The following is a 27198-nucleotide window of genomic DNA, read 5'->3' as shown; positions in this document are numbered from 1 at the left end:
CAACTCACTTTGAATGATTGCCCTTTGGTGAAAAAGATGGGTCACAAATGGTTTATGATGGCACATAATAATTTTTGAATCCCTTCAGATTCAGAGGGCTTCACTGAACTGCAACACGTTTGTATATGCAGGAAAATTATCTTGAAGAACATTTGCAAGATGGACTGAACAATGTTGCAATAGCAATTGAAATATTGATCTTTTAGTCATTGATTCATTTAGTCTTGTTTGGTGCAAACAACAGATCTTCAGAGATTTCTGACCAAACTCCTCTCAGTCTACCATCTAGTTCCTTCTAGACCCTACCTCTAATCTCATATCACATCTGATTGCAAGGAACTGATGGCCAATATCTGGCTGCCAGAAACCTTATCATTCAGGAGCTGGAATCGGAGCTCAAGACAGCCAATTTTTTAACCCGATCTCTTTTTAACTTGCCATTTTGTTTTGTTTTTCACTAATACCCATTACAGGTTTCAGATTAATGTGAATTTGATGCACTTATCAACCATACACGTCCAAACATCCAAGCCAGATGTGTACATCAAGATACAAATCCTCGATCAAGACAAAGAAGTAGCCAAAGCAACTGGAAAAGGCCAAGCTGTCATTTCTTCATTTATGTTTTACCAAAGCTTAGGACGTTCTTTTATACACAGTAAGTGTGCGTCTCTACAAGTCTGTTTTAATGTCCCATTCCTTATCACCCACTTTTACACTTATAGTGGCAGATTATTATATCGTTCAAGAAATTGCTCCCTCGAGCCACTCTGAGAAAACATGGGATGAGGAGAGTGTTGTTTTACACATGGGAGCTCTCCACGAGACCTTCAAAACCTCTTGAAAGATAAATCTTCATAACGCAGACTTTTGATTAATAGTTTCTTTATTGCTGAAGAAAAACAGTACCATGCCTCCTCCGAACAGCTATTTTAGTGCAAGAATCCCAGCAGCAAACATGCCCCCGACTACGTAATAAATCCCACACACATAATTACAGGCAGAAAAAATTTAAAGGCAAATGCCATAATTTATGACATACAAAATTAAGCCAAATGGCCACTACAACACTTATTCATGGTTGTTTTTAGTTATGACATCTAAATAAATCACTAGGTACAGGTTTATCAACAGGCAAAATCCTTTTAACATTGTATTGTAATTAATTTATTAGCCAAGTATGTAAAAACATACAAGGAATTTGATTTGCCATACAGTCATACCAAAAAAGCAACAATACACACAACTATATAAAAGATAACATAAACATCCACCACAGCGGCTTCCCCACATTCCTCTCTGTGATGAAAGGCAATAAAGTCTTATCTTCTTTCCTCCTTAATCTCCCGCTTCCGGTGATTGAAGCTCCCGCGTCGGAGTGATTGAAGCTCCCGCATCAGAGCAGTTGAAGCTCCTGTGTTTGTAGCTCGCGAAGTCGGTCCCTAACCAAGCTCCACGATGTTAAGTCCTCAGGCTCCCGTGGTTTGAGCTCCCGAAGTTGAACCCTGACAAAGGGATTGCAAGCACAACAATGTTAAGTCCACGGGCTCCCACGGTTGAAGCTCCCAGCGAGGCCGCCAGCTCCATGATGTTAGGCTGCAGCGCAGACGGAGATACGATACGGAAAAAGTTGCATCTCCATTGATGAAAGAGATAAAAAAGTTTCCACCCCACACATAATACAAAACTAAAGATACACTAAAACATACTTTTAACAACAGACTAAAAACAACAAAGAAGGTAAAAGATAAGAGAGGCCTTTGGCGAGGCAGCCACCATTCTGCCCCACCTGGTGGCCTCAACCCCTTCTTGAAAGCAGAATTGATTCAATTTCCAAGGAACAACTTGAGAATCCTACTATGCAGGAGGAAACAATTTGACTTTTTTTAAAACAGTATTGAATTATCTAGTTTGTATCTCACCCTTGTTCCATCCTCTTAGTCCTGGCATTCTTTACATCAAATATTTATCAAATTTCCTTTTGATAGTTGCGATTGAGACTCCTTCAACCATCCTTTCGTGTAAAAATTACAATACTACAGGAAATTACTGCATATTTTTTTCTTAAATACCAGGCTTTTGTCAAATTTTCGTAATTTATACCTTGAAAAATTGAAATCATCAACATACAATCATCAACATGCATGTAACAAATACAGACATCTGTAATTGTAGAAGTGATTGTTGGGAGCAAAGTTTAATGCTTGGACCTCGGGAGATGTTCCATTTCACCAAAATGTTTCAAGTCTGTTCTGGCATTGTTTCATAGATTTTACATTCTGTAACAAAGAGTGCCACAAAAATGTGGCTTGCATATTATTGCAGTCCTAGAACTGTATGGCGAGTTGCATCTGTACTGCCTTCTGAAAGCTCCCCAATTAATCCCAGTTCTTTGCTCTTTCTTTATGCCTTTTAATTTGTCTCTTTTTCATGGAACTTTTTTTATATTAAATCTGCAATCACCAATCATTTAGACTGTGCACTGTTGATAATAATTCATTTATATTTGCTTTTAGAATCTTCAGTTAAACAACCTGAAACTCTTGCTGTTCAGGGAGGCTCCAAGAAATCTGCAAGTAGTTCGAGTAGAATAGGGAGAGGTTCCTTGAGGTCAGGAAGTGATCGAAAAGTATCTCCTTTAAAAGACGAAAGCAGCTCCATTCTAATTCCATTCACTGAGGACATCCCTGAGGCCGCGGAAGTGGTAAGTGCTGGAGTGGATTAATACGATGTGTGGCTTCCGTTTCCACTGCATACTAAGGACCAAGAATGCCAACACACTTGGGAATGAGCTCAAAATGGGTTTTCCAAGTAAAAATACGAAGACAAGAGCAATCAACTTCAATAAATGAAAATCAGAAAAACAAACTGCACATGCTGAAAATCAGAATTAAAAACAGGAAACAGTGTATACACTCAGCGATTCAAGGTGCATCGAAAGAAAGAGAAGCAGTATATATTTTACTCCACTGCTCACATCTTCCCATCTCCAACCCTTTTCGCCAGAGACTGTTCCCTCCGCAACTTTCTGGTTAACTCATCCATTCCAACACAAACAACCCCCTCCCCAGGTACCGTCCTCTGGAACTATAGGACATGCAACACCTGTCCCAATACCTCCTCCCTCGACTCTGTCCAGGGACCTCGACAGTCCATTTTACGTTAGGGAAAAATTAATTTGCACCTCCTCCAACCTCATCTACTGTATCTATTGCTCAAGGTGTGCACTCTCATACATCGGCGAGACCGAACGTAGACTGGTTGAATGTTTCACTGCTCAGTCCGCCTGGACCTACCTGATCTCCCGATTACACTTTAATTCCCCTTCCCATTCCCACACTGACTTTTCTGTCCTAGGCCTCCTCCATTGTACGAGCGAGGCTAAACGAAAATTGGATGAACATCATCTCATATTTCGCTTGGGCAGCTTAGAACCCAGTGGTATGAGTTTGATTTCTCCGTCCCTCCCCCTCCCAAATCGTACCAGCTTCAAAGTCGTCTTGTTGAGTCTCATTGTCAGTACTCGTTCTCACCTGGCACAAAGCTAACAATGGCCTGTTTCCTTTATCATTGCTACTTTTTTGCTTATCTTTTATTAATTTGTTCTATATCTCTCTACATCACTGTCTATATCTCTTGTTTCCCTTTCCCCTGATCTCAGTCTGAAGAAGGGTCTCGACCAGAAACGTCACCTATCCCTTTTCTCCAGAGATGCTGTCTGACCCGCTGAGTTACTCCAGCTTTTTGTGTCTGTCTTTGGTTTAAACCAGCATCTGCAGTTCATTCCGACACAGTAAATGCAGTTGACTGTTTTCCCTCTATAACAGGATGACATTCATTCATTCAGAGTTGATGTTAAGAGTCCCTTGCTCACACAAAAGGATATAGGAAATTGGAACGGGGAAAAAGCAGGAAATTGCCTGATTTTAGATGATCAGCCATGTGCTGGCTCAAAGGGCCAAATGGCCTACTCCTGCACCTATTTTTCTACATTTCTATGAAATTATTCCTTTTCCCCCATTAACCTCTCCCCCATCCCACCACAACTGTCTGTGGCTTTGGAACTAGGTGTACTGATAGTTTCAAAAAAGTGTTATTGTGGCAAGGATATTAAGGGTTCCTGGACAGCCATGACCCCTATGAATAGCTTGAACAGCTGAAGGGCTCTGCTCCTGTGTTCCTTGTGTTGCAAGAAGCAGCTAGTTCATTCCAACCCTGCCACTGTGCCACAAATGAAACCTAAAACTGGAATTACTGTCACAGTTCATCCCAATGCCTCCTATAACTTTGCCAAAGCAGTCCATAAAGCTGGGATGGGCTGAGATTTCAGAAGGTAAATGTTAAAACTCATTGTCTAAATTCACTCCTTTTTTCCGACAATCTTTTGTACTTCGGGAATTTTTAAATTTAGAAGAAGTGATGGTCTAACTCTTCAAGCTTTGGCAAATGTAGTCATCTTTTAATGAGATTATTTGAAGTTTCAATTTGTCTTGGTTACTTAGTTTGAACAAAATGTGCAAGAATATATGAAATTATAAGAACCAATCCCTCACCCGATGGTAATGTTACTGTATATTAACACTTTGATATTTCACAGACTCACAAATACAAAATTCAGGCATTAGTTCTGCACAATAGCTGGCCACTAAATGAAGCCGAATTAACCTTTGCTGAATCGCAAAGGGATTTGGACAACAGTGAAGTTACAGGTAAAGTTCCCTTTATTAGTTTGAAGGAATGAATGTTTATGACAAAGCGTTTTGTGATAGCCAAGCTGATTTATTTTTAATTGCTATTTTTTATGTGCAATTCTCACAATATAATAGATGAAAGCTTAATGCACAGAAAATCTATCCTTCATCTGCCTATATCGTTGACGTTCCAACCATAGGACCATTTTGGGGGAATCCAAGCCAAGTTGAGATTTTTGTGCAACTTAGTACAGTGAGATACAAGTACAGTGAAAATCTTGCATGCAGTAGCATCACATATGCATACTCAGACAATGCACAAAATCTCAAGCCCTGAAACTCCTGAGAACTTCTCAATCTTCCGATTGAAGACTGTCGTACAACACTTCCCCATTAATAGCTGTGCATTTAACTGAATAAAACCCAGGCTGCAGAATTCTCTTTGTAAACCTTTCCTTTCCCCTCCTCTAAAATATTCCTTAAAATTGTCTTTTTGATCAACCTATCTGAGACAAATTCTTGAATGATTTTGGCTCTAAATTCTTGAATGACAAGGCCCTAAGTATCCACGTTCACTGTGTTTCTGTAATGACATTTATCAGAATATCTTGATTTTTACATCAGATGTTAAGGGAGATTTGTTGGTTTAAAAATACCTAGTTTGCATTCCTGTTGTCTGATGACATGTACAAACTGTGAGAAAGAATACAATTGGAACATGTCTATTCGTTCTTTTTTATCTGATGATCTTCAATTGCACCGGATTGACTGCAAAGCCTTGGAGTATTAAAGCAATTAATTTGAGAAGGAAACAAGCAATTTACTTGTCTGTTTCAATAAACCAGAATATTAAACACCAAAAGAGAATTGCTGTAGATTTGGGAGGAACAACAGCAGCAGCAGATTAGCAAGAGATACGACTGATTGGCTCTAGCCCAAGTGGGAGGAGAGGGGTGAAAACAGTTAAAGGCCAAGGACGCACAGTCTTTGTTCAGAACTGCTGTAGATTTGGGAGGAACAACAGCAGCAGCAGATTAGCAAGAGATACGACTGATTGGCTCTAGCCCAAGTGGGAGGAGAGGGGTGAAAACAGTTAAAGGCCAAGGACGCACAGTCTTTGTTCAGAACTGCTGTAGATTTGGGAGGAACAACAGCAGATTAGCAAGAGATACGACTGATTGGCTCTAGTCCAAGTCGGAGGAGAGAAGTGAGTCAGAGGGGTGAAAACAGTTGAAAACTGAGGAATTTGCTTTGTAAATTGGTAAATCAGGCAATTTATCAGTCAATTTAAGCAGGACAGCTCTTAGCGAGTGGCAGTGAGTGAGCGGCACGGGTGAACGTTTGGCTCGAGAGTGCGGCGAGGAGGCTGAGGAGAGGGACCACGCAATACTTAGATCACTGAGAGACGAAAGAAGGGATGTCAGGCAAGCTGTATTCAGTGCGATGCTTGCAGTATGTGGGAGGTCAAGGACACCGCTGGTGGCTCTGGTTTGCTACAAATGCGAAAAACTGCATCCAGGTAGAGCTCCTGAAGGGCCGTGTTGGGGAGCTGGAGAAGCAAGTGGACGACCTCCGGTTTCGTCCGAGAAACGGAGTAGTTCCTCGAGCGTCCTACAGTACGATTGTTACACCTAAGGTACTGGAAGAGAGAAGGTGGGAGACAGTGAGAAAGGGAGGGAAGCATGGAATGCCAACGTCCCCGGGTGGTGTACCTCTCAAAAAGGGTCATCCACTTAGAAGCTGTTGGGACAGAAGTAAGAGTGTTGACTGGCTTGCGATGCGAATAGGGCTGTTGAGCCAAAACCAAAAAGGCCTAAGGCAGGCAAGGCCAGTTGTAGTGGGAGACTCCATCGTGAGAGGTACGGACATGATATAGTCTGCGGAACAGACGGGATGCGAGGATGGTGTGCTGCCTTCCCGGGTGCCAGGATCCAGGATCCACGGACATAGTGCAGAAAATCCTCAAGGGCGAAGGTGAACATCCGGAAGTGGGATAGTGTATGTCGGCACAAACGATGTAGGGAAAAAAGGGGATGAATATTCTGCAGCGTGACTTTAGAGAGCTCGGAAAAATGTTGAAAAGCAGGACCTCCAGGGTTGTAATCTCCGGTTTGCTTCCAGTTCCCCGTGCTAGCGAGAGCAGGAACAGGGAGATACGGGACCTGAACGTGTGGCTGAGGAACTGGTGCACGGGGCAGGGATTTAGATTCTTAGATCACTGGGATCTGTTTTGGGGTAAGGGGGAACTGTACAAAAGGGACGGATTGCATCTTAACAGGTGTGGGACCAGCATTCTGGCAGGCAGGTTTGCCACTGCTACACTGGTGGCTTTAAACTGAATAAGGGGGGGGGGGGGGGGTGGGGTGTTGAATGGGATAGTGGAGGACGGAGTTAAAGGGAACTTTACAAGTTTGGCAAAAGAATAAATCAGGGAAGGTAGTACATCCATGGATAACAAGGGAAATCAGGGATAGTATCAAAGCGAAGGATGATGTGTACAAATTAGCCAGAAAAAGCAGCATACCGGAGGACTGGGAGAAATTCAAAGACAAGCAGAGGAGGACAAAGGGCTTAATTAGGAAAGGGAAAATAGATTATGAAAGAAAACTGGCAGGGAACATAAAAACTGACTGCAAAAGGTTTTATAGATATGTGAAAAGAAAGAGAATTGTTAAAACAAATGTAGGTTCCTTGCAGTCAGAAACAGGTGAGTTGATCATGGGGAACAAGGATATGGCGGACCAATTGAATAACTACTTTGGTTCCGTCTTCACTAAGGAAGACATAAATAATTTGCCGGAAATAGCAGGGGACCGCGGGTCAAAGGAGTTGGAGGAATTGAGTGAAATCCAGGTTAGCCGGGAAGTGGTGTTGGGTACATTGAATGTATTAAAGGCCGATAAATCCCCAGGGCCAGATAGGCTGCATCCCAGAGTACTTAAGGAAGTAGCTCCAGAAATAGTGGATGCATTAGTAATAATCTTTCAAAACTCTTTAGATTCTGGAGTAGTTCCTGAAGATTGGCGGGTAGCAAATGTAACCCCACTTTTTAAGAAGGGAGGGAGAGAGAAAATGGGGAATTATAGACCAGTTAGTCCAACATCGGTAGTGGGGAAACTGCTAGAGTCAGTTATTAAAGATGGGATAGCAGCACATTTGGAAAGTGGTGAAATCATTGGACAAAGTCAGCATGGATTTACGAAAGGTAAATCATGTCTGACGAATCTTATAGAATTTTTTGAGGATGTAACTAGTAGCGTGGATAGGGGAGAACCAGTGGATGTGGTGTATCTGGACTTCCAGAAGGCTTTCAACAAGGTCCCACATAAGAGATTAGTATACAAACTTAAAGCACAAGGCATTGGGGGTTCAGTATTGATGTGGATAGAGAACTGGCTGGCAAACAGGAAGCAAAGAGTAGGAGTAAACGGGTCCTTTTCACAATGGCAGGCAGTGACTAGTGGGGTACCGCAAGGCTCAGTGCTGGGACCCCAGCTATTTACAATATATATTAATGATCTGGATGAGGGAATTGAAGGCAATATCTCCAAGTTTGCGGTTGACATTAAGCTGGGGGGCAGTGTTAGCTGTGAGGAGGATGCTAGGAGACTGCAAGGTGACTTGGATAGGCTGGGTGAGTGGACAAATGTTTGGCAGATGCAGTATAATGTGGATAAATGTGAGGTTATCCATTTTGGTGGCAAAAACGGGAAAGCAGACTATTATCTAAATGGTGGCCGATTGGGAAAGGGGGAGATGCAGCGAGACCTGGGTGTCATGGTACACCAGTCATTGAAGGTAGGCATACAGGTGCAGCAGGCAGTAAAGAAAGCGAATGGTATGTTAGCTTTCATTGCAAAAGGATTTGAGTATAGGAGCAGGGAGGTTCTACTGCAGTTGTACAGGGTCTTGGTGAGACCACACCTGGAGTATTGCGTACAGTTTTGGTCTCCAAATCTGAGGAAGGACATTATTGCCATAGAGGGAGTGCAGGGACGGTTCACCAGACTGATTCCTGGGATGTCAGGACTGTCTTATGAGAAAAGAAAGACTGGATAGACTTGGTTTATACTCTCTAGAATTTAGGAGATTGAGAGGGGATCTTATAGAAACTTACAAAATTCTTAAGGGGTTGGACAGGCTAGATGCAGGAAGATTGTTCCCGATGTTGGGGAAGTCCAGGACAAGGGGTTACAGCTTAAGGATCAGGGGGAAATCCTTTAAAACCGAGATGAGAAGAACTTTTTTCACACAGAGAGTGGTGAATCTCTGGAACTCTCTGCCACAGAGGGTAGTTGAGGCCAGAATTCAAGTTTGGGAATAAATTAATACCCTTTAATATAACAAATATATCTTTCACAGAGTCATAGAGTCATTCATTGTGGAAACAGTCCCAACTTGCCCACACCAACCCATATGTCCCATCTACACATCCTTAAAGGAAGTACAGTTATTTTATAAATACTTTAGTCAGGGGATATGGCGAGAAGGGAGGAAAGGGGTACTGATTGTGGATGATCAGCCATGATCATATTGAATAGAGGGGCCAAATGGCCTACTCCTGCACCTATTGTCTATTGTCTATTATGGATTCAGTCCATTCTCAATGATACTCTACATGGGGATAATTATTTACAATTTGGGTTTATTTTTCATTTGGTTAAAACATAATTTAGATGCTTAAGCGGAAGTCTGAAAGAATTATATAATTTGATTTCTTAGAATATGTTGGAGACCATGTTCTGGTACAGTATGTCGTGGAACAAATAATTGAGAAAAGCTAATTTATATTTTATGCAATAGACACAGGTTAGTTCGCTATCTCACAGTGAGTATCCTCAGGGAAAGAAAGGATATCACATAGAATTTGCTATCAAGTTTGAGGATAATATATTTACGAATTTGGGGTCTGGAAAAGTACTAGAATTTTAAGCTACAAACAGAGGTTGATCATATCAGATGAAAGGAAGCAGTTTAAAATGGTGCCAAATGGTAAACCTAAGGAAGGCCATGAAGTTGTTTTCAAATTTCAGCAAAGAATAATCAAGAAATATAAACTACAAGTAAAATAGAATGAGAGTAAAGTTGACAGAAATATTTTTAAAAATAGTTTTAAGTGCTTTCTAACATATATAAAAAAAAATGATTGTGGATTCCTTGTAGGCACAGAATGGACAGAGGAGTTTGATAATAATTGAACAGATATTTTGAATCAGTCCTCACTGTAGAAAATATACAGGGCAAGCAGCACATTGCTGGGAACTAAGGAACTAATGAGAGTTAAAAAGTTAAATTGATTACTATTAGAGAAGAAAAAAACGCCATAACTAATAATGGAACTAAGCTGTGAACTCAATATCACAATTAAAAGGCTGCAAGGAAAGTGAATTAAACTAATTTGTGTTTCTAAAATTGCCCAAATTCTAAAATAGTCACTGTAGATTAAAAGCAAATGTAAACCTTGAAAGAAAAAAATAGAAAAAAACAGAGCTACTGTTTGACTAATAGAACTATTGATGTGGAAATGCTGAAATATGTTCTGAAGAACATGATAACAGAACACTTTGAAAATCAACGTGTATAAATAGTCAACTAGGTGTTTTGGAAATAAACACAAAATGTTGGAATAACTCTGTGGGACGGTCAGCAGATCTGGATAAAAGGAATAGATGATGTTTCAGGTCAAGACCCTTCTTTAAACTGAGAGTCAGGGTGGATGGAAACTAGGGGTTTTAAAAGATGTTTGAGAAAGGGGCTTTTGTGATAAGTGAAAGAGATTTAAGCAATTTGATATGAGGCTATTTAGGAAGTTGTTGTATAAATGTAATGCATGTAGAGGGGAGAGTCATAACATAGTTTTGGGATTGGTAGTGAACAGATAATTTTTAGGATGAAGGTTGTAACTGGCAAAGTGCCTTTCTAGTGTGAGAGGGCCCTGTGTTTTACTCCATGTTGGCTAGGTAGGAAAGTAAACTGAGAGGAACCTAGAAGCTGCAAAAAAGAATGAACAATGATTGGGCAAGAAGGTATCAAAGTGAGCATGAAGCCAGGACGTGTGATATGAACTATTTAAACTGGGAAACCAAAAGGCTTAAGGAAGGAAAATTGTACCGCGGATATATTACTGTCAACGCATTAGAGGGGCGGTGAGGAAATTTACTTTCCACAGAAGGTGGTGGAGGTCTACAACTCGCTGCAAGGGACTCTTATCACGTGTTCTTAGATGTGTGTACTTAAAGAACCACGACCTGCAGGTCATGAACCAGGTGTTGTAGGGAAGGGTTAAGCCTTACTCAGCTCACATCAATGTTGATTGTGGAAATACGCAAAATGCTGGAGTAACTCAGCGGGTCGGGCAGCATCCTTTTTCAGACTGAAGAAGTGTTCCGACTCAAACGTTTCGGGTCAGCACCCTTTTTCAGACTGAAGATGTGTTCCGACTCAAAACGTCACCTAGCCGTTCTCCAGGGATGCTGCCTAACCCGCTGAGTTTTGTGCCTTTCCAGCATCTGCAGTAACTTGATTCTCCTCAATACTGGGTGAATAGCCTTCCCAATGTTTTAAAATGTCATTCCTCCTCACTTTTCTGAGCCATGAGATATGGGGCTATGGAGAGAGAGTGGAACGGATGCTGATTATCTGTGGTCCGATTGAAGGGACCTGGTGGGCCTCAGCCAGTGAAGTTGTGGCTTTTCATGTCTTATGTTAAACTGTAGTGCCATCTACTGTACAAGTTTAGCATTTCTATTGTGTTATTAATTGAGCTCCTTGGTTAAAGTTTGAATTAGTTATTTTTAAGACTGGCAAATACTTTGGGTAAGCTTTCAGATAACACAGTATATATTCTCTGTGAAGCCATCTTGTTCTTACTGTGATATTAATGGTTTGGATTCCCAGAGAAGACCACTGGCCCTAGTTTAGAGGCTGATGAGTCAAAGCACACACCAACGGCAAGACATACCAGGAAAGGAAAGGACAAGAGTGACAAGAGTGACAAGATTGATAAGAGTGACAAAGGAAAAGAAAAAACCTCACAACACAAGACAGATATTCCGGTATTTTTTATTCTATTAATTTGTGGAACAGGCAATAAAGAATCATTGCTTCTCATCAATGTGTTTGAAGGAAAAGGTTTGTGATGTAGAGTCAATGACAATATCTAGAAATTCTAGTTCACTCTGAAGGCCTCGGTCCTTCCTCCAGCCTGAATCAGACATATAATGGCACCTACACACAAAGTGCTGGAATAACTCAGTGGGTCAGGCAGCATCTCTGGAGAAAAAGGATGGGTGACATTTCAGGTCGGGGCCCTTCAAAAAAAAAAAACATTACCGTCTGAAGAAGGATCCCGGCCCAAAATGTCACTGCTAAATTGAGAAGTGATTAGGCTAAAGTGGGTAGGAAACAGCATCCTGAAGGTAAGTCTGTAGTAGGGCAATGCACAGCATTTTCAAAGATTCAAAGCATCTGGCGAACTATGCCCCTGCAAAGAATGGATGGGACTGCAAAATCCAGATGTGGGCAAATGAAAAGAGCTCAGAGAGTGGGATAAAGAAATAACGGGGGGCTGTCAGTGACAGATAGCTTAATATATTTGTGAAAGAGCATATAGGAGGGAATTTAGGAAAGCAAATGGAGGGTATGGAAGAACCCTGGCAAGTGAAATCTAGGCAAATCTGAAGATGTTTACAGGTACCTAATGAGCAAGAGTATATCTTTGGAAAAATTATCGTCCATTATGCATCAAAAGGGTCATCTGTTTGTGGAGGTTGAGGATTTAGTACACTTATGCCCCTGTCCCACTTGGGAAACCTGAATGGAAACCTTTGGTGACCCAAGGTTTCCATGAGCCGCCAGAGGTTTTGGTCACTCGCCTGGAAAGCCTCCACCGATGCGTGAGCTGTATCTACTGACCAAAGATCTTTGCTACCAACCGCACACACACACACACACACACACACACACACACACACATAGCGAAGGTGGAGGCCAGGAACAGCGGAGGAGCGTTGTCTGCGCGATGAAGAGGAAGGTAAACGACTGCCACAGAGCACGGTAAGTTCTTTAGAGAGCGCGGGAGGGAGGGAGAGAAGGGGAAAGAAGGGGAGAGAAGGACATTGAAGGGAAGAAAAAGGGTGAGAGAAGAAGGGGAGAGAGAAGGGGGGAGAGAAGAGGGGGGGTGGTGAGAAGAAGTGGAGACAGTTTTAAGAAGTTTAATAAAGTTAGCGGGCATTTTACCTTCCGGTGGATCTTCTAGGTCCCGAATACCAAAGATCCTTGCTGAATCTTTGCTGAAAGCTCCTTTTGAGCCAATCAAAATGGCCGGTCAGTGAAGGGGATTGCCATCGACTGCCTGTAAGTAAATAGCAACCCCACTCCACCGGCTTCGACCAAACGGCAACCTATTCTTAGTCGAAGCGGTTTCGAATTTGCTGAAATAATCGCAGGAACATAGAAGAAGCCTCAACCACGCGGAAACGACTTTCGACCATTAGGGAGAGTGACCAATTCAGGTTTCCGTTCTGGTTTCCTAAGTGGGACAGCGGCTTTATGATAAATGTTTTGCTGCTGTCTTCACAAAACCAGAATATGATGCAGTTGTTGTTATTGAGGAGGAATTGTGAAAGATTACATGGGATAAATATGATGAAAGGCAGAGTATTAAGGGGCTTAGCATTTGTGAAATGAGAAAAAATCACCAGTACAGATGAAATGTGCATAAAGCTGATAAAAGAAGCAAAAGAAGCAAATGAGGAAAAGGTTATAATTTTTCAATCCTCCACAATGCTCAAGGTTGAGAGGATTGTTATGCTATGCCACCATTTGAAAAAGGCAAAAAAATTGGGTAATGACAGGCCATTTAGTGCAATTTCAGAGGTGGCCAAATTATTGGAAAGCGGTGAATCGGGTCCAAATTTGTCTCAGTAATAGGAAAGAAAGAGTAGTGCTCGACAAATGCTTTTGGGACTGAATTTATGCTATCAGCAGGAGCCCAATAATCTTTTGTGTGAATTCAGAATAATAAAGCACAGGAATAGGCCTCTTATCCCATTATATTTGTGCCAACCATGTTGTTGAGTCAACCATCAACTGGGATGTCAGGACTTTCATATGAAGAAAGACTGGATAGACTCGGCTTGTACTCACTAGAATTTAGAAGATTGAGGGGGGATCTTATAGATACTTACAAAATTGTTAAGGGGTTGGACAGGCTAGATTGTTCCCGATGTTGGTGAAGTCCAGAACAAGGGGTCACAGTTTAAGGATCGGGGGGAAATCTTTTAGGACCGAGATGAGAAAAACATCTGGTGAATCTCTGGAATTCTCTGCCACAGAAGGTAGTTAAGGCCAGTTCATTGGCTATATTTAAGAGGGAGTTAGATGTGGCCCTTGTGGCTAAAGGGATTAGGGGGTATGGAGAGAAGGCAGGTACGGGATACTGAGTTGGATGATCAGTCATGATCATATTGAATGGCAGTGCAGGCTCGAAGGGCCGGATGGCCTACTCCTGCACCTATTTTCTATGTTTCTATATCGCATTTGCCTGCACATGGTCTATATCCTTACATTCCTTGCCTCTTCCTGTGCTGATCTAAATGCTTCTTAAATGCCACTATCGTATCTGCTTGCATCACCACCCCTGGCAGCATATAAAAGGGACCCAACACTCTGTGTAAAAAATGAATTTACTCCCCACATTCCCTTTAAACGGTTCCCCTTTTAGCTGAAAGCTATGCCCTCTATTATTTGAATTTTCGACCCTGGGAAAAAAAATCCAACTGTCGAGCTATGCCTCTCATGCTTCTAAATACTTCCATCAGGTCTCCCCTCAGCCTCCAATGTTCCAGAGAACCAATCCAAGTGTATCCAACCTCTCCTGACACCCCATACCCTTTAATTCAGACCAAATCCTGGTAAAACTTTACCTCACCCTCACCAAAGCCTGTACTGTGGTGACCAGGGCTACACACAAAACTCCAAATGTGGCCTAACCAAAATTTTATACTGCTGTAAAATTACTTCTGAGGAAGGGTCTCGGCCCAAAACGTCACCTATTCCTTCGCTCCATAGATGCTTCCTCAGTCTCTGAATTTCCCCAGCATTATTGTCTACCTTCCCTATGATAAAGGTAATCATGCTATATGCATTATTTAGTACCCTATCCACATGTATTGCTTTTTTTTCTGGGAGCAATAGACTTGTACCCCAAGATCCATCTGTACATCAACGCTTATTGGGGTCCTGCCATTAACTTTCCTCTTACTTTTAACCTCCCAACTTGTCCAGATTAAACTCCACCTGCATTTTGCCACACATGTTTCCAAACAGTACTTCAATCCATCATTATGTTGAAGGTTACCCTGAGATCCCTTCTTGGCTAATAAGTAGTCGTCTTGGCACCTGATGTCCAATGTTATCTCGTCTTTGCCCATGATCAATCCCATTCTTTCCCTTCACCACGTTAGTGCTATTTGCTATCTGTCAGTCCAAAAATATCTAAATATTTTGATCGCTTATCTCACTACAATACTCTGTGGAGTACATAAGGTCATGAAGCGAATTTACTTTTGATTTCCCCCTTTATTGCTTAAAGTAACTTTAATTTGTTTTCCTTTAAATTGATTTTTTTAAATTGAATTAACTGGAGTGGTTTCTCATATCATGTGACAAAGTAAATTCTGCAGAACTCTCACGGAATGGCAAATTATCTCCAGTTCTACCATTTATTAAATTTAGTTTCAACCTTCCTGATTACTTTGGAATGTTTATTAATGTGTGATGTGATGTTCAAAGCAACAGTTTACTTGAAGTGTACAGTGTATAATTTTAATGTTTTTCAGGCGTGGCAAATTGATTCAACTAAACCTCATTTCACACTCCACTACGTTGTTGACTATGATGAAAGTGACAGTGTTGAAATTAAGAAAGACACCAGTCAACAAGATGAAATTCAGGCTATGAAACGAGCCTGGGAGGCTGCAGAACCTGGAAGAGCTTTCAAGGTAATTCACATGAATCAACTAATGTCTTGATCTTGGTGAGGATGTCAATGATCTGTGCGCTCATTCATTTGATAAAAATAGTTTATTTTAGACTTTAGAGAAAGCAGCGCAGAAACGGGCCCTTTGGCCCACCAAGTCCACGACGACCAGCAATCACCCTGCGCACTAACACTATTCTACACACTAGGGGCAATTTTACAATGTGGGCAGAAACCGGCAGACCCAGAGAAAACCCACGCGGTCACAGGGAGAACATACAAACTCCGTACAGACAGCACCCGTAGTCAGGATCGAACCCAAGTCTCTGGCAACTCTCCCGCTGTGTCATTGTGCCACCCTTGTTGTAAAAATGGTATTAACTAGCACCTGTATATCCATTATGACCTCAGGATCTCCAAAATACATCATGAATAAAGTCTTATTTTAAACAGAGTTTGTATTTTAGGCGGGTGTAATATTCTGATGTACTTACAACACGGTTCCACATGCAGCACTGTAATACAGCACTGTACCTTCAATGATTTTGGTTGAGAGATGGATATTGACTAGCTACCAGGATGCCTTCCTTCCTTATTTGCAAAACGGTACCCTGGGACCCTTTTTATCTTCTTTTGGGGAGGGCAGGCGCTTGACCGTGGCTTAGTAATTCATGAAAAGATTTTGAAAACTAGCAGTCCCTCAACACTCCTGCAAAGACCAACACTCCCTCAGTAAAACATTCAATGTCAATTTGGAATGGTGCTTGAACTCCCAAACTCACCACTTAGTGAATATGATACCACTGAGTCAAAGCCAGCACTTTTGGACCAAATCCTGTCCCCAGCACTATGGCCACATATTAGGAGATTTGAGGTCCTGGTTTTGATAGCGCACATGTTGTCCTTTGAATTTGGATCACAAAATTCTACTTGGATCGCACTCTAGGACATCTAAGATGTCCTCCCTTTTTTCAGGAAGCATTGCTTCCCCCTACAATTATGGGTGAAGCCCTCTCCTGCCACCTGTCAACCAATTTGTTTCCCCTCCTCCTCCTCCTTCCCCTCCTCCTCCTCCTCCCCCTCCCCCTTCTCCTCCTCCTCCAAATCCTCCTTCTGCTCATCACCCATCCCAATGTCTCCGGGTCACCTATTTGGCCCCTCCCCCGCCCTGTTCTCATCCACACACCAACCCTCCCTCTTCATTTCACTCCTCATAGTCCTTCTTAATTAGATTCCACCATCTGTACCTTTTTGGCTTCTCCACTTGTTCCCTAATTTGAGGAAGGACATTCTTGCTATTGAGGGAGTGCAGCGTAGATTTATAAGGTTAATTCTGGGGATGACGGAACTGTCATATGCTGAGAGAATGGAGCAACTGGGCATGTACATTCTGGAGTTTAGATGGATAAGAAGGGATCTCATTGAAACATATAAGATTGTTAAGGGTTTGGACACGCTAGAGGCACGAAACATGTTCCCGATGTTGGGGTTGTCCAGAATAAGGGGCCACAGTTTAAGAATAAGGAGTAAGCCATTTGGAACAGAGACGAGGAAACACTTTTTCTCACAGAGAGTGGTGAGTCTGTGGAATTCTCTGCCAGAGGGCGGTGGAAGCAGGTTCTCTGGATGCTTTCAAGAGAGAGCTAGATAGGGCTCTTAAAAATAGAGGAGTCAGGGGATATGGGGAGAAGGCAGGAACGGGGTACTGATTGGGGATGATCAGCCATGATCACATTGAATGGCGCTGCTGGCTCAAAGGGCCGAATGGCCTACTCCTGCACCTATTGTCTATTGAAAAAGAGCTGAAAATATTTATGTTGCCAGAACCTGAGGGACTGAAGAGAGAGTTTGGGAAGGTAAGAACCTTATTATCAGGAGATTTTGGGAAGGTATGAACCTTATTCCTGGGACTATAAGAGACTGAGGTTGATCTTATGAAAGTGTATAAAATCATGCGGGGGTATATAGGATGAATGCACACAGTCCTTTTCCTGGGGTTGCGGAGTCAAAATCTAGAGGCGATGTGTTTAAGGTGAGAGGGAAAAGATTTAATAGAAACCTGAGGGCAACCTTTTCACACTGAGGATTGTAGGTATATGGAATGAGCTGCTGGGGGAAATAGTTGAGGTAGGTACAATAACAGCTTAAAAAATATGTTTTAACAAGTACTGCATAGAGATAGAAAAGGCTTTGAGGGCTTTGGACCAAATGCAGGCAAATGGGACTAGTCTAGATGGGCAACTTGGTCGAAACTGGCAAGTTGGGCTGAAGGGCTTGTTTCTGCGCTCTATGACTCTAACACTATTCATGCTGCATTATTTCCACAATTATGTGGAGGCAATGTTTTATCTCCCAAAATCAAAGAAACCCTTTAGAAAGATTGAAGGGATTCAAACTGTTTCTTTATTTTGGTTCCAGAAATTAATTTTAATTTCAGGCTATGACATTTTTTCCTATTGTTATTCTTTACTTCCATGTTATGTTACATCTTATGAGAACAAAGTTTAGCCTGAAGATAGAAGTTAAAGACATGTGAATGAAAGATTACTGTGTGCTGAGAATATAATGAAGCTGTTGGAATAAAGCCAAGGTCAGATTGATTTTTAACAGTGTGGATTCAGCTCTAATTGTACCAGTGTGGGCATGTTATGTAACAGCCCTTGAATTCACAAATGCTGGAAATAATATCACCAAGGTCATTGATGCCATAATTGCAGAAGGTTTCCGTCTTCCCAGACTTATTTGTTAGATTCACAATAAAACATTATGGTGAAAGGTTTTGTATTTCTGTAACTAACAGCATGGTGAATAGGTTTGGATTTGTCTTCTTCAAGTTTGGTTTAATAACATGCTCACCTTATAAAATTCAGAACTGCTCTCATGAAGTTCGGTATTGTTGGAAATGCTGACGTCAATGCTTATCGTACCAGGCTCGGCTAAGAACAAATCGGTAGTGTGTGCACACAAACTTGCAGTTAAAATTGACCAGGTGACTTACTGACCTAATACCAGTCTAGAATCCAGCGAGTAATGAGAAGACAACCACTTCAAAAGATAATGAAACTCATCCAACTATCCTGCTCTTTCATGAAATATTCTATTATTTCTCCTTTTCCCTCTTGAAAGTTACTACAGAATCTGCTTCCTTAATCCTTTTGGACAGTATGTTGCAAATTATGATGATTCACTGTGCAAAGATATGTTTCCTCAGCTCTTTGTAATTATCTTAACTCTCTGTTCTCTGGATGCTAACTGTTGGCCCTCTGGAAAGAGCTTTTAATTTAGTCAATGTATTCTTCATTTAGCATCACATACATTACACATTGAAAACCTCTCCAAATTAATTGGAATTTTATTAGTTCTTTTCAGAAATTAAATTTTAAAAATGCAATCTGGAATAATCCCTATTGAAATGATTTTGTGTCTATTGTCTCACAGGCCTTACAACTTCGTCTGCGTGTACTGAATAACAAAGAAACAAACATAACTCTCCAGGGCATTGGTGAGAAGCAAGATGAAATTGTCAATGGGAATGCTTCTGAAATAAATACCCAAGCTACAGAACCGGAGATACCATCCACAGGTACATCATTTGAGATTAGGAGTGGCAGAGGCTCATTCTGCACATCAAGCCAGTTTTACCATTCAATTTTGCTGATTTGTATCTTCACTCATCCTCCAGTTTGCTAATTGATTCAGCCTTGCCACTATTTTATGAGAACGAGTTCCAGGTTTCTACTTCCTTTTGTGTGACAACCCCTTGGAATGGTCTAGCTAGATTTTAGGGCTTTGCCCATTTGTTCTACCACTGAAGAAATAAGTTATCTTTATTTTTCTTGGAAACCTCTTTAAATATCTTAAATAATTCCATTGTATTACTGCTTAATAACCTATACTAAAGGGATTACAAGCCTAGTCTATACAATTTAACATGTTAATCCTACCTACCATTATGATGGATCTGCTCTACACCCGAACCATGATCAATGCATCCTAACCGAGATACATTGTTCAGAATTAAGCTTGATGTTCAAAATGAGATTTAAGCATTGCACCATGTAACTATAATATAGCTTCCAGCAATGATATAAATCATATTATATTTCAGCTTCCCTGATAAAGAAATCCAATATTTCATAAGCCTTTTGAATTACATTTCAGACAATGTGAAAAACTAAAAATTACTGTAATTTAGCCCAGTGTAAATGGCAACAGCTTATCATAGCCTTACATACTATGTATCTACCTGCCCCATCAGTCAATTTAGAAACATAGAAAATAGATGCAGGAGTAGGCCATTCGGCCCTTGGAGCCAGCACCGCCATTTAATATGATCAGTACCCCGTTCCTGTTTTCTCCCCATATCCCTTGATTCCGTTAGCCCTAAGTGCTATATCTAACTCTCTCTTAAATATATCCAGTGAATTGGCTTCCACAGCCTTCTATGGCAGAGAATTCCACAGATTCACAACTCCCTGGGTGAAAACGTTTTTCCTCAACTCAGTCCTAAATGGCCTACCCTTTATTCTTAATCTTCTGCCCCCACTTTGGCCTCATCAGCCACTTTAGTTCTCACAAAGCTGGAGTGGATCCTCACTCCTGGAGTCATCAACACTCAAGAAGAAAGTCGACAGTATGCAAATTAAGCCTCTTTAGGTTGATTTTGTCTGATCAAAATTCAGCTATTTAAAACCAAATTGCCCGAAGTACAATGTGTGCCTGCATGAAGATGGCATGCTAGAATGCCAAGATTGTTAATGTGATATGTTTTTATTATTACATTAATAATAAAATGATTTAAATTATTATTCAAAAATGTAATGAACCCAGTGTTATTTGAAAGGCAACTTTCCCAAAGTCTATTAGGGGTGGCATAGTGGAGCTGCAATAGCGTTGCTGCCTCACAGCGTCTGTACTGAGTTTGTACATTCTCCCTGGGAACGCAAGGAATTTCTCAAGAGTACTCCAGTGTCCTCCCACATTCAAAAGACATGCAGGGTACGAAAGTGGTCCAACATCGAACTAGTGAATGGGTGATCGACGGATAGCTTGGACTCAGTCAGCCGAAGAGCCTATTTCCATGCTGTATCTCTAAACTATTCATTACCATTAGAAGTATTGACTATTAGGAAAAAAGGGCAGCTCGAAAATACTACATTGCAGCTACAAATTATTTATTTCACTCCTGTGAAGTAATAGTAAAATCCATCCACCCACTTGAGCATCTGCCTCCTTAACACTAATGGTATGCTCATTGACACCATGGGATCTGTCTGAAACAGAAGTATAATCTTAGGGTTCTGACTTCAGTTCTTAGCAATGGCCTAGAATATACTTGTAGTGATAATCAGCCTATGCCTATTTCCCCCTGACGTGTAGAAGAACTCAGGTCAAAGAATGAACGTACCCCCTAATGGGAACTTCCTTTCTGATATGAATGCTGATGCTCTGAATACCCCAGGGCAGGACCTATGAGAGTGAGGTGCAGGGAATACATCGTACCCAGGCCTGGGGTCCAAAGGGGGGCCCAGGAAAGCTCTTTATTTAAAGTAAATACTAAGCCCATCTACCTTTAAAAAAAAAAAAAAATTAATAATTATGTCTTCTGATGATCTGATCTGCATTGAAATATAAAAGGAAGTTTCAAGTGAATTATTTCTTCTTATCTGTATTGTAGCAGAAACAAAGATGTTCAAAACAAATGTGCTTTCTTCTTTCTGATCCTTTTATTTTATTGATATCTATTTATAATTATCATGGAGGGATAAGTGTCTGCTTTTAAGTTTCTGGAAACCCAAAAAATAAAACATATATCTTTGCAACTTTGAATGTTTTTTCACATAGACGAACATCTCTACTATGGGAAAAATATGTTTGGCGCAATTTTTTAGAGAATTTAATTTATTTTTTCCTCTTCTTTTTCCAGGTTGCCTATTGCATTCAGTCATATCCGTCATATTATTATGATAAACAACACTGCAAATTATAACGGATTTAAGAATATAAAATCAAATTTATGGTGCAGTATTTCAAATTATAGAGTATCTTCCTCAAATAGACCACCAAAAAGAAACACCTTTTCAGTCTAACACCGTAATTTTAAACCTTCGTAACATTTACTGCCGAAAAAAGTGGTGATTTTCAGCAAGAATAATAACCTTCACATAACGTTTTACCATCTTCCTCTAAAACAATATTAATTTCAGATGAATAGGCAGAAGCATGCTGTTCATTTATCAATTACAATTGGTAATTACGGTAATTGTATTATTTTGCACATTATAAGCATAAACTACTCCTGAGACGGATATGACTCAGCATGGTGGAGATTATCAAGTTTGGGAGAGTCATGTGATGGAGATGACTAAAACTATCTTTAGAGCTCGGGCCGGGGTTGGAGTTGGGGCTAGGTCTGGGGCTGGGGTTAGGGTTAGGGTTAGGGTTGCGGCTAGGGTTTTGGGCTAGAATTAGGGTTAGGGTTGGTGCTGGGGTTAGGGTTAGGATTGGGGTTGGGGCTGGGGCTGGGGCTGGGGCTAGGGCTAGGATTACTTACCCCCAATCTCCAGGTCCAGTAGCTCCAGCACCAGCAGCTCCAGCTCCATCTCCAGCCGGCCACAAAGCCATCGCAGCCAATGTCCCTCTCCACGCCCGGCCCTCTTCAGCCCTTGTTCCCTGGTGTGACAGTTGGAAACTGCAGGAAATTAATCCTGTGGTGTTGGACCGGGAGTCCAGCATCGAGTGGAGCCAGAGTGACTACAACTATCAGCTGTGAGGAAGTTCAGGACTTCTGTGTTTACTAAACATCCTAAACCTCTGCACGGTTACATAGATAAACATTGGAAGTTGTCTCTGAAATTCTAATCTTCGCAGAATTTTAGGGCATTAATACAATTAACTTTTCCACAAACTTTAGTACCTTTCAGTTTCACAGCATACTATGTGATGTACACGTTGCTGGTTAAATATATTTCCCAGGATTTTAATGCAATTCATGTTTTATATGATTCGAAATTACTCTCACTATAAATGACATGGTCTGAGGATGTTAATTTACAAATAATTAGCATACTACAAAAAGGATGCATTATTAACCAATTTAAATCTTTTGATGAAAAGTAACACTCAAAAGGTTTTTATTCTGATCGGAATCATACTGAACATTTAAATTAAATTAGAGGAATAGAAACATAGAAAACATAGAAAACATAGAAAATAGGTAATCTATACCGCCAAATAGGCACCGCCATTCAATATGATCATGGCTGATCATCCAACTCAGTATCCTGTACCTGCTTTCTCTCTATACCCCCTGATCCCCTTAGCCACAAGGGCCACATCTAACTCCCTCTTAAATATAGCCAATGATCTGGCCTCAACTACCTTCTGTGGCAGAGAATTCCAGAGATTCACCACTCTCTGTGTAAAAAATGTTTTTCTCATCTCAGTCCTAAAAGATTTCCCCTTGATCCTTAAACTGTGACCCCTTTTTCTGGACTTCCCCAACATCGGGAACAATCTTCCTGCATCTAGCCTGTCCAACCCCTTAAGAATTTTGTAAGTTTCTATAAGATCCCCCCTCAATCTTCTAAATTCTAGCGAGTATAAGCCGAGTCTATCCAATCTTTCTTCATATGAAAGTCCTGACATCCCAGGAATCAGTCTGGTGAACCTTCTCTGCACTCCCTCTATGGCAAGAATGTCCTTCCTCAGATTAGGAGACCAAAACTGTACGCAATACTCCAGGTGTGGTCTCACCAAGACCCTGTACAACTGCAGTGGAACCTCCCTGCTCCTATACTCAAATCATTTTGCTATGAATGCTAACATACCATTCGCGTTCTTCACCGCCTGCTGCACCTGCATGCCTACTTTCAATGACTGGTGTACCATGACACCCAGGTCTCGTTGCATCTCCTGTTTTCCTAATCGGCCACCATTTAGGTAATAGTCTACTTTCCTGTTTTTGCCACCAAAGTGGATAACCTCACATTTATCCACATTACACTGCATCTGCCATGCATTTGCCCACTCACCCAACCTATCCAAGTCATCTTGCAGCCTCCTAGCATCCTCCTCACAGCTAACACTGCCCCCCAGCTTTGTGTCATCCGCAAACTTGGAGATGTTGCATTTAATTCACTCGTCCAAATCATTAATATATATTGTAAATAGCTGGGGTCCCAGCACTGAGCCTTGCGGTACCACACTAGTCACTGCCTGCCATTCTGAAAAGGACCCATTAGCTCCTACTCTTTGCTTCCTGTCTGCCAGCCAGTTATCTATCTACATCAATACTGAACCCTCAATACCATGTGCTTTAAGTTTGTATACTAATCTCTTATTGAGACATATATTGAGACATATATAAACTGCCTGTATATTCGTGGGTCAAAAGGGCCTTTATGTTTAACTGTGACTAGACATTTGTATTGTCTTGCAGCCATGTTGCAGGATGGTGAAGAAATTCAATACCCAGCTGTTGATGGAAAAGTAATAATATCTGATGATATTATTAAACCAATGGAATGGACCAAATATATCAGGTAGTTACATAGAACAGTGTATCCAGTTACCTTAAGATGAATTTTAACATCTACAGTTACCTTGAGATTGACTTTAACATCTACTGTTGCTTTTCATGTGCTTTTAGTAAATATGCACAACTACTCGGGAGTGAAGGGCAAGATTCTGTATGATAGTTCAGATCAATTTTACAATCCTCCCCTTCCAACTACTTCCCAACTACTGCTAAATATCAGGGTAAAAAAATACTGACACTCGTCACTGTTCAAGTGAGACAGAAAGCAACAGCCCTCGTCTTGTCCGATCATAAATCCTGGGGACATGTCCATCAGATTACTCAGATGGCACATCAGGTCCCCAAGGAGACTAAAATTCACAATTGGTACATGAGCCATTTCTAATTAATCTGACAAAGGGTCTTGAGGTCAGTCAGGCCTGAAAAAAAGCAATGCAACAACGGATAACCGATCCCCTTCTCAAGAGTGTGGTGCAGTATAAATATTAGATGTTAAAGAGATTGGAGATGATGAAGATGACTTTGGGATCAAAATTGTGTTATACCAGCCAGTCTGTGACCAATGGTGTACCACAGTAATCTGTACTGCAACCTCTGTAGCCTGTGATGTCTATAAATAGCTTGGATGTAAATGTAGATGGGTTGATTAGCAAGTCTGCAAATAACACCAAAATTGGTGGAATTGTGCATGGTGAGGAAGTCTGCCAAAGGATACTGTGGGGTTCAGATCAGTTACAGAATATGGGTGTGAAGTGATCCAATTTGGGAGGTCAAATGTTTGGGTAAAGCATACAGTTAATGGCAAGACCCTAAACTGCATTAGTATACAGAAGGATCTTGGTGTCCAAGTGCACAGCTTCCTGGCACCAGCAGCTGACCGCATTACCTGGGTGGAAATGTCAATAACTGGCTTTAATGTCTGAAATTCACAAGTATCTGATGATATTACTAAACCAATGAAATGTCCCAAATATATCAGGTACTTCCATAGAATGGTGTGTACTGTTACCTTAAGATAATTCTTGGTCTCGACTTTAGCATCCATTTTTCAAATTTTTATTATGTGCACAACTACTCAGGAGTGAAGGGTAAAATGACTGAATGATAGTGTAAAAGAGATGTGTGGGGCTAGGATATTACACAGCACAGTGAGTGCCTGGAATACATTGCCAGGAATAGTGGTGGAAGCAGGTGTTTAAGAGGCTTTTAGATAGGGGCCTGGATATGTGGGTATGAAGGGATATGGATCATATGTGGGCAGAGGAGATTAGTTGAACGACAGCATTTCCAACACAGACATTTGTAGGCTGAAGGGCCTGGTCCTGTTCTGTACTGTAATATGTTCTATATTACATTATATAATAGGTTTTCAAATCGGTGCATCTTGAGAGTGTCCAATAATGGTTGCTCCCAGGACAACTGGTCTACTTTAAGGAGCATTGCAGGGATACAGTGTATGGAACACCTGCAGATGTTGTATCTGATATTGAAGGATGAACCCATGATGATGTGTCCAGTCAAACATAGAAACATAGAAACACAGAAAATAGATGCAGGAGTAGGCCATTCGGCCCTTCGAGCCTGCACCGCCATTCAATATGATCATGGCTGATCATCCAACTCAGTATCCTGTACCTGCCTTCTCTCCATACCCCCTGATCCCTTTAGCCACAAGGGCCGCATCTAACTCCCTCTTAAATATAGCCAATGAACTGGCCTCAACCACCTTCTGCGGCAGAGAATTCCAGAGATTCACCACTCTCTGTGTGAAAAAAAAACTACTGAACTGGCCTGAAACAATTCAGTAATGGTCTTTATTGGATTTCACTTTGGGTACAGTTGATCCCATATGAGTCATAAGTCCAGAAACCTGCCCTTTGTCTCTAACTGTTGACCACTAAGAACCCAGTTACATGAGTCCCATGTTTATTCTCTCCTCATTCCCATCCACTTTCCTCCCACCTCCAATTCCAACATTCACCCACAAACAAGGATTAATTTACAGCAGTCAATTAACCTGCCGATCCACACATCTTTGTTATGTGCGAGGAAACGGGAACACCTGGGGAAACTGAATGCAGTCACGGGGACAACAAGCAAATTCTGCATGGACAGCTCAGTGGTCAAGATAGAACCCAGATTGCTGGAGTTGTGAAGCTTCATTGCTCCAGGCTGCACCACTGTGCACCCCATTTCAATTGCACAATATTGGGGAATAAGCAGTTGTCGAGCAGAAGGGTGGAATAAATTGGATAGCTTTGTCAAAGAGCCAGCACAGCCTGGTGGCTTGTTAGCCACCTCTTGTGCTGTGTGATTCTATGGCGCTAATTGCAGCAAGTTGTTTCTAAAACCCAATCAGAATATTTTGCGTTGAAAAGTGGGTAATACTCTGAGCTTTTTACATTTTAACAGGTCGACTCTTCCTGAACCAGTTCTGGAGAATGGAAAAATTATTGAAGAACGAGAGAAGGTTAAGGCGGAAGTAATTTACAATTTCCGCCAAAAACGAGAGATAGTTTTTCAGCAGCGTGAGAAAGAAAGACAGTCTCGCCGCCAACTGAAGGCACAGCAGCTGCAAATGTTTGAAGATTTGCAGGTGAAGCCATTTATTTCACATACATTCTTTACAGAGCCATTTTGTAAATTGAAATTCCGAGCCTTTTTACAGCATATGCTCCAGAAGAGCAAATCTAGTCTTCCTGTGCAACACCAAGGGAGTGATGCAGATGGTGAGAGATGCGTTCTTTCAGGATGTGAGATCAAACCGGGTTTATGAATTGCCATGATATTTAAGTCTGCGTTTGACAGTGCAGTAAATCTTAGAATTAATGGATCCCTTTATAATGAATTTTAGTTATAGTGGAGGGACCAGCCGATGCCACACCTGGCTCACACCGCCTCCCCTCCGTTTCCAGTCCCGGCTTCCAATGCCACCGACTTGTAAGGTGCACCAGCGAGCCCCTTCTTCACCCACCGCATGGTCTGGT

At 41.4% G+C, this 27198-nt stretch overlaps 1 protein-coding gene across 6 annotated transcripts in view; it reads left to right on the top strand.

The window, feature by feature from the left end:
* The window catches only part of adgb (androglobin), a 205511-nt gene that overhangs the window by 166180 nt on the left and 12133 nt on the right, over positions 1–27198 (top strand). For all 6 annotated transcript variants that reach the window (XM_055639044.1, XM_055639046.1, XM_055639043.1 and 3 more), the window contains 8 exons: positions 474–658; positions 2517–2704; positions 4598–4709; positions 11589–11746; positions 15533–15694; positions 19111–19255; positions 24113–24215; positions 26624–26807. In XM_055639044.1, coding sequence (XP_055495019.1) covers positions 474–658; positions 2517–2704; positions 4598–4709; positions 11589–11746; positions 15533–15694; positions 19111–19255; positions 24113–24215; positions 26624–26807 — 1237 coding nt within the window. The remainder of the gene's footprint in view (positions 1–473; positions 659–2516; positions 2705–4597; positions 4710–11588; positions 11747–15532; positions 15695–19110; positions 19256–24112; positions 24216–26623; positions 26808–27198) is intronic.

The sequence above is a fragment of the Leucoraja erinacea genome, chromosome 8 (genome assembly GCF_028641065.1).
Source record: "Leucoraja erinacea ecotype New England chromosome 8, Leri_hhj_1, whole genome shotgun sequence".
NCBI lineage: Eukaryota > Metazoa > Chordata > Chondrichthyes > Rajiformes > Rajidae > Leucoraja > Leucoraja erinaceus.
Note: the sequence above shows the minus strand (reverse complement) of the source record. Positions and strands in the feature narration are given on the sequence as shown.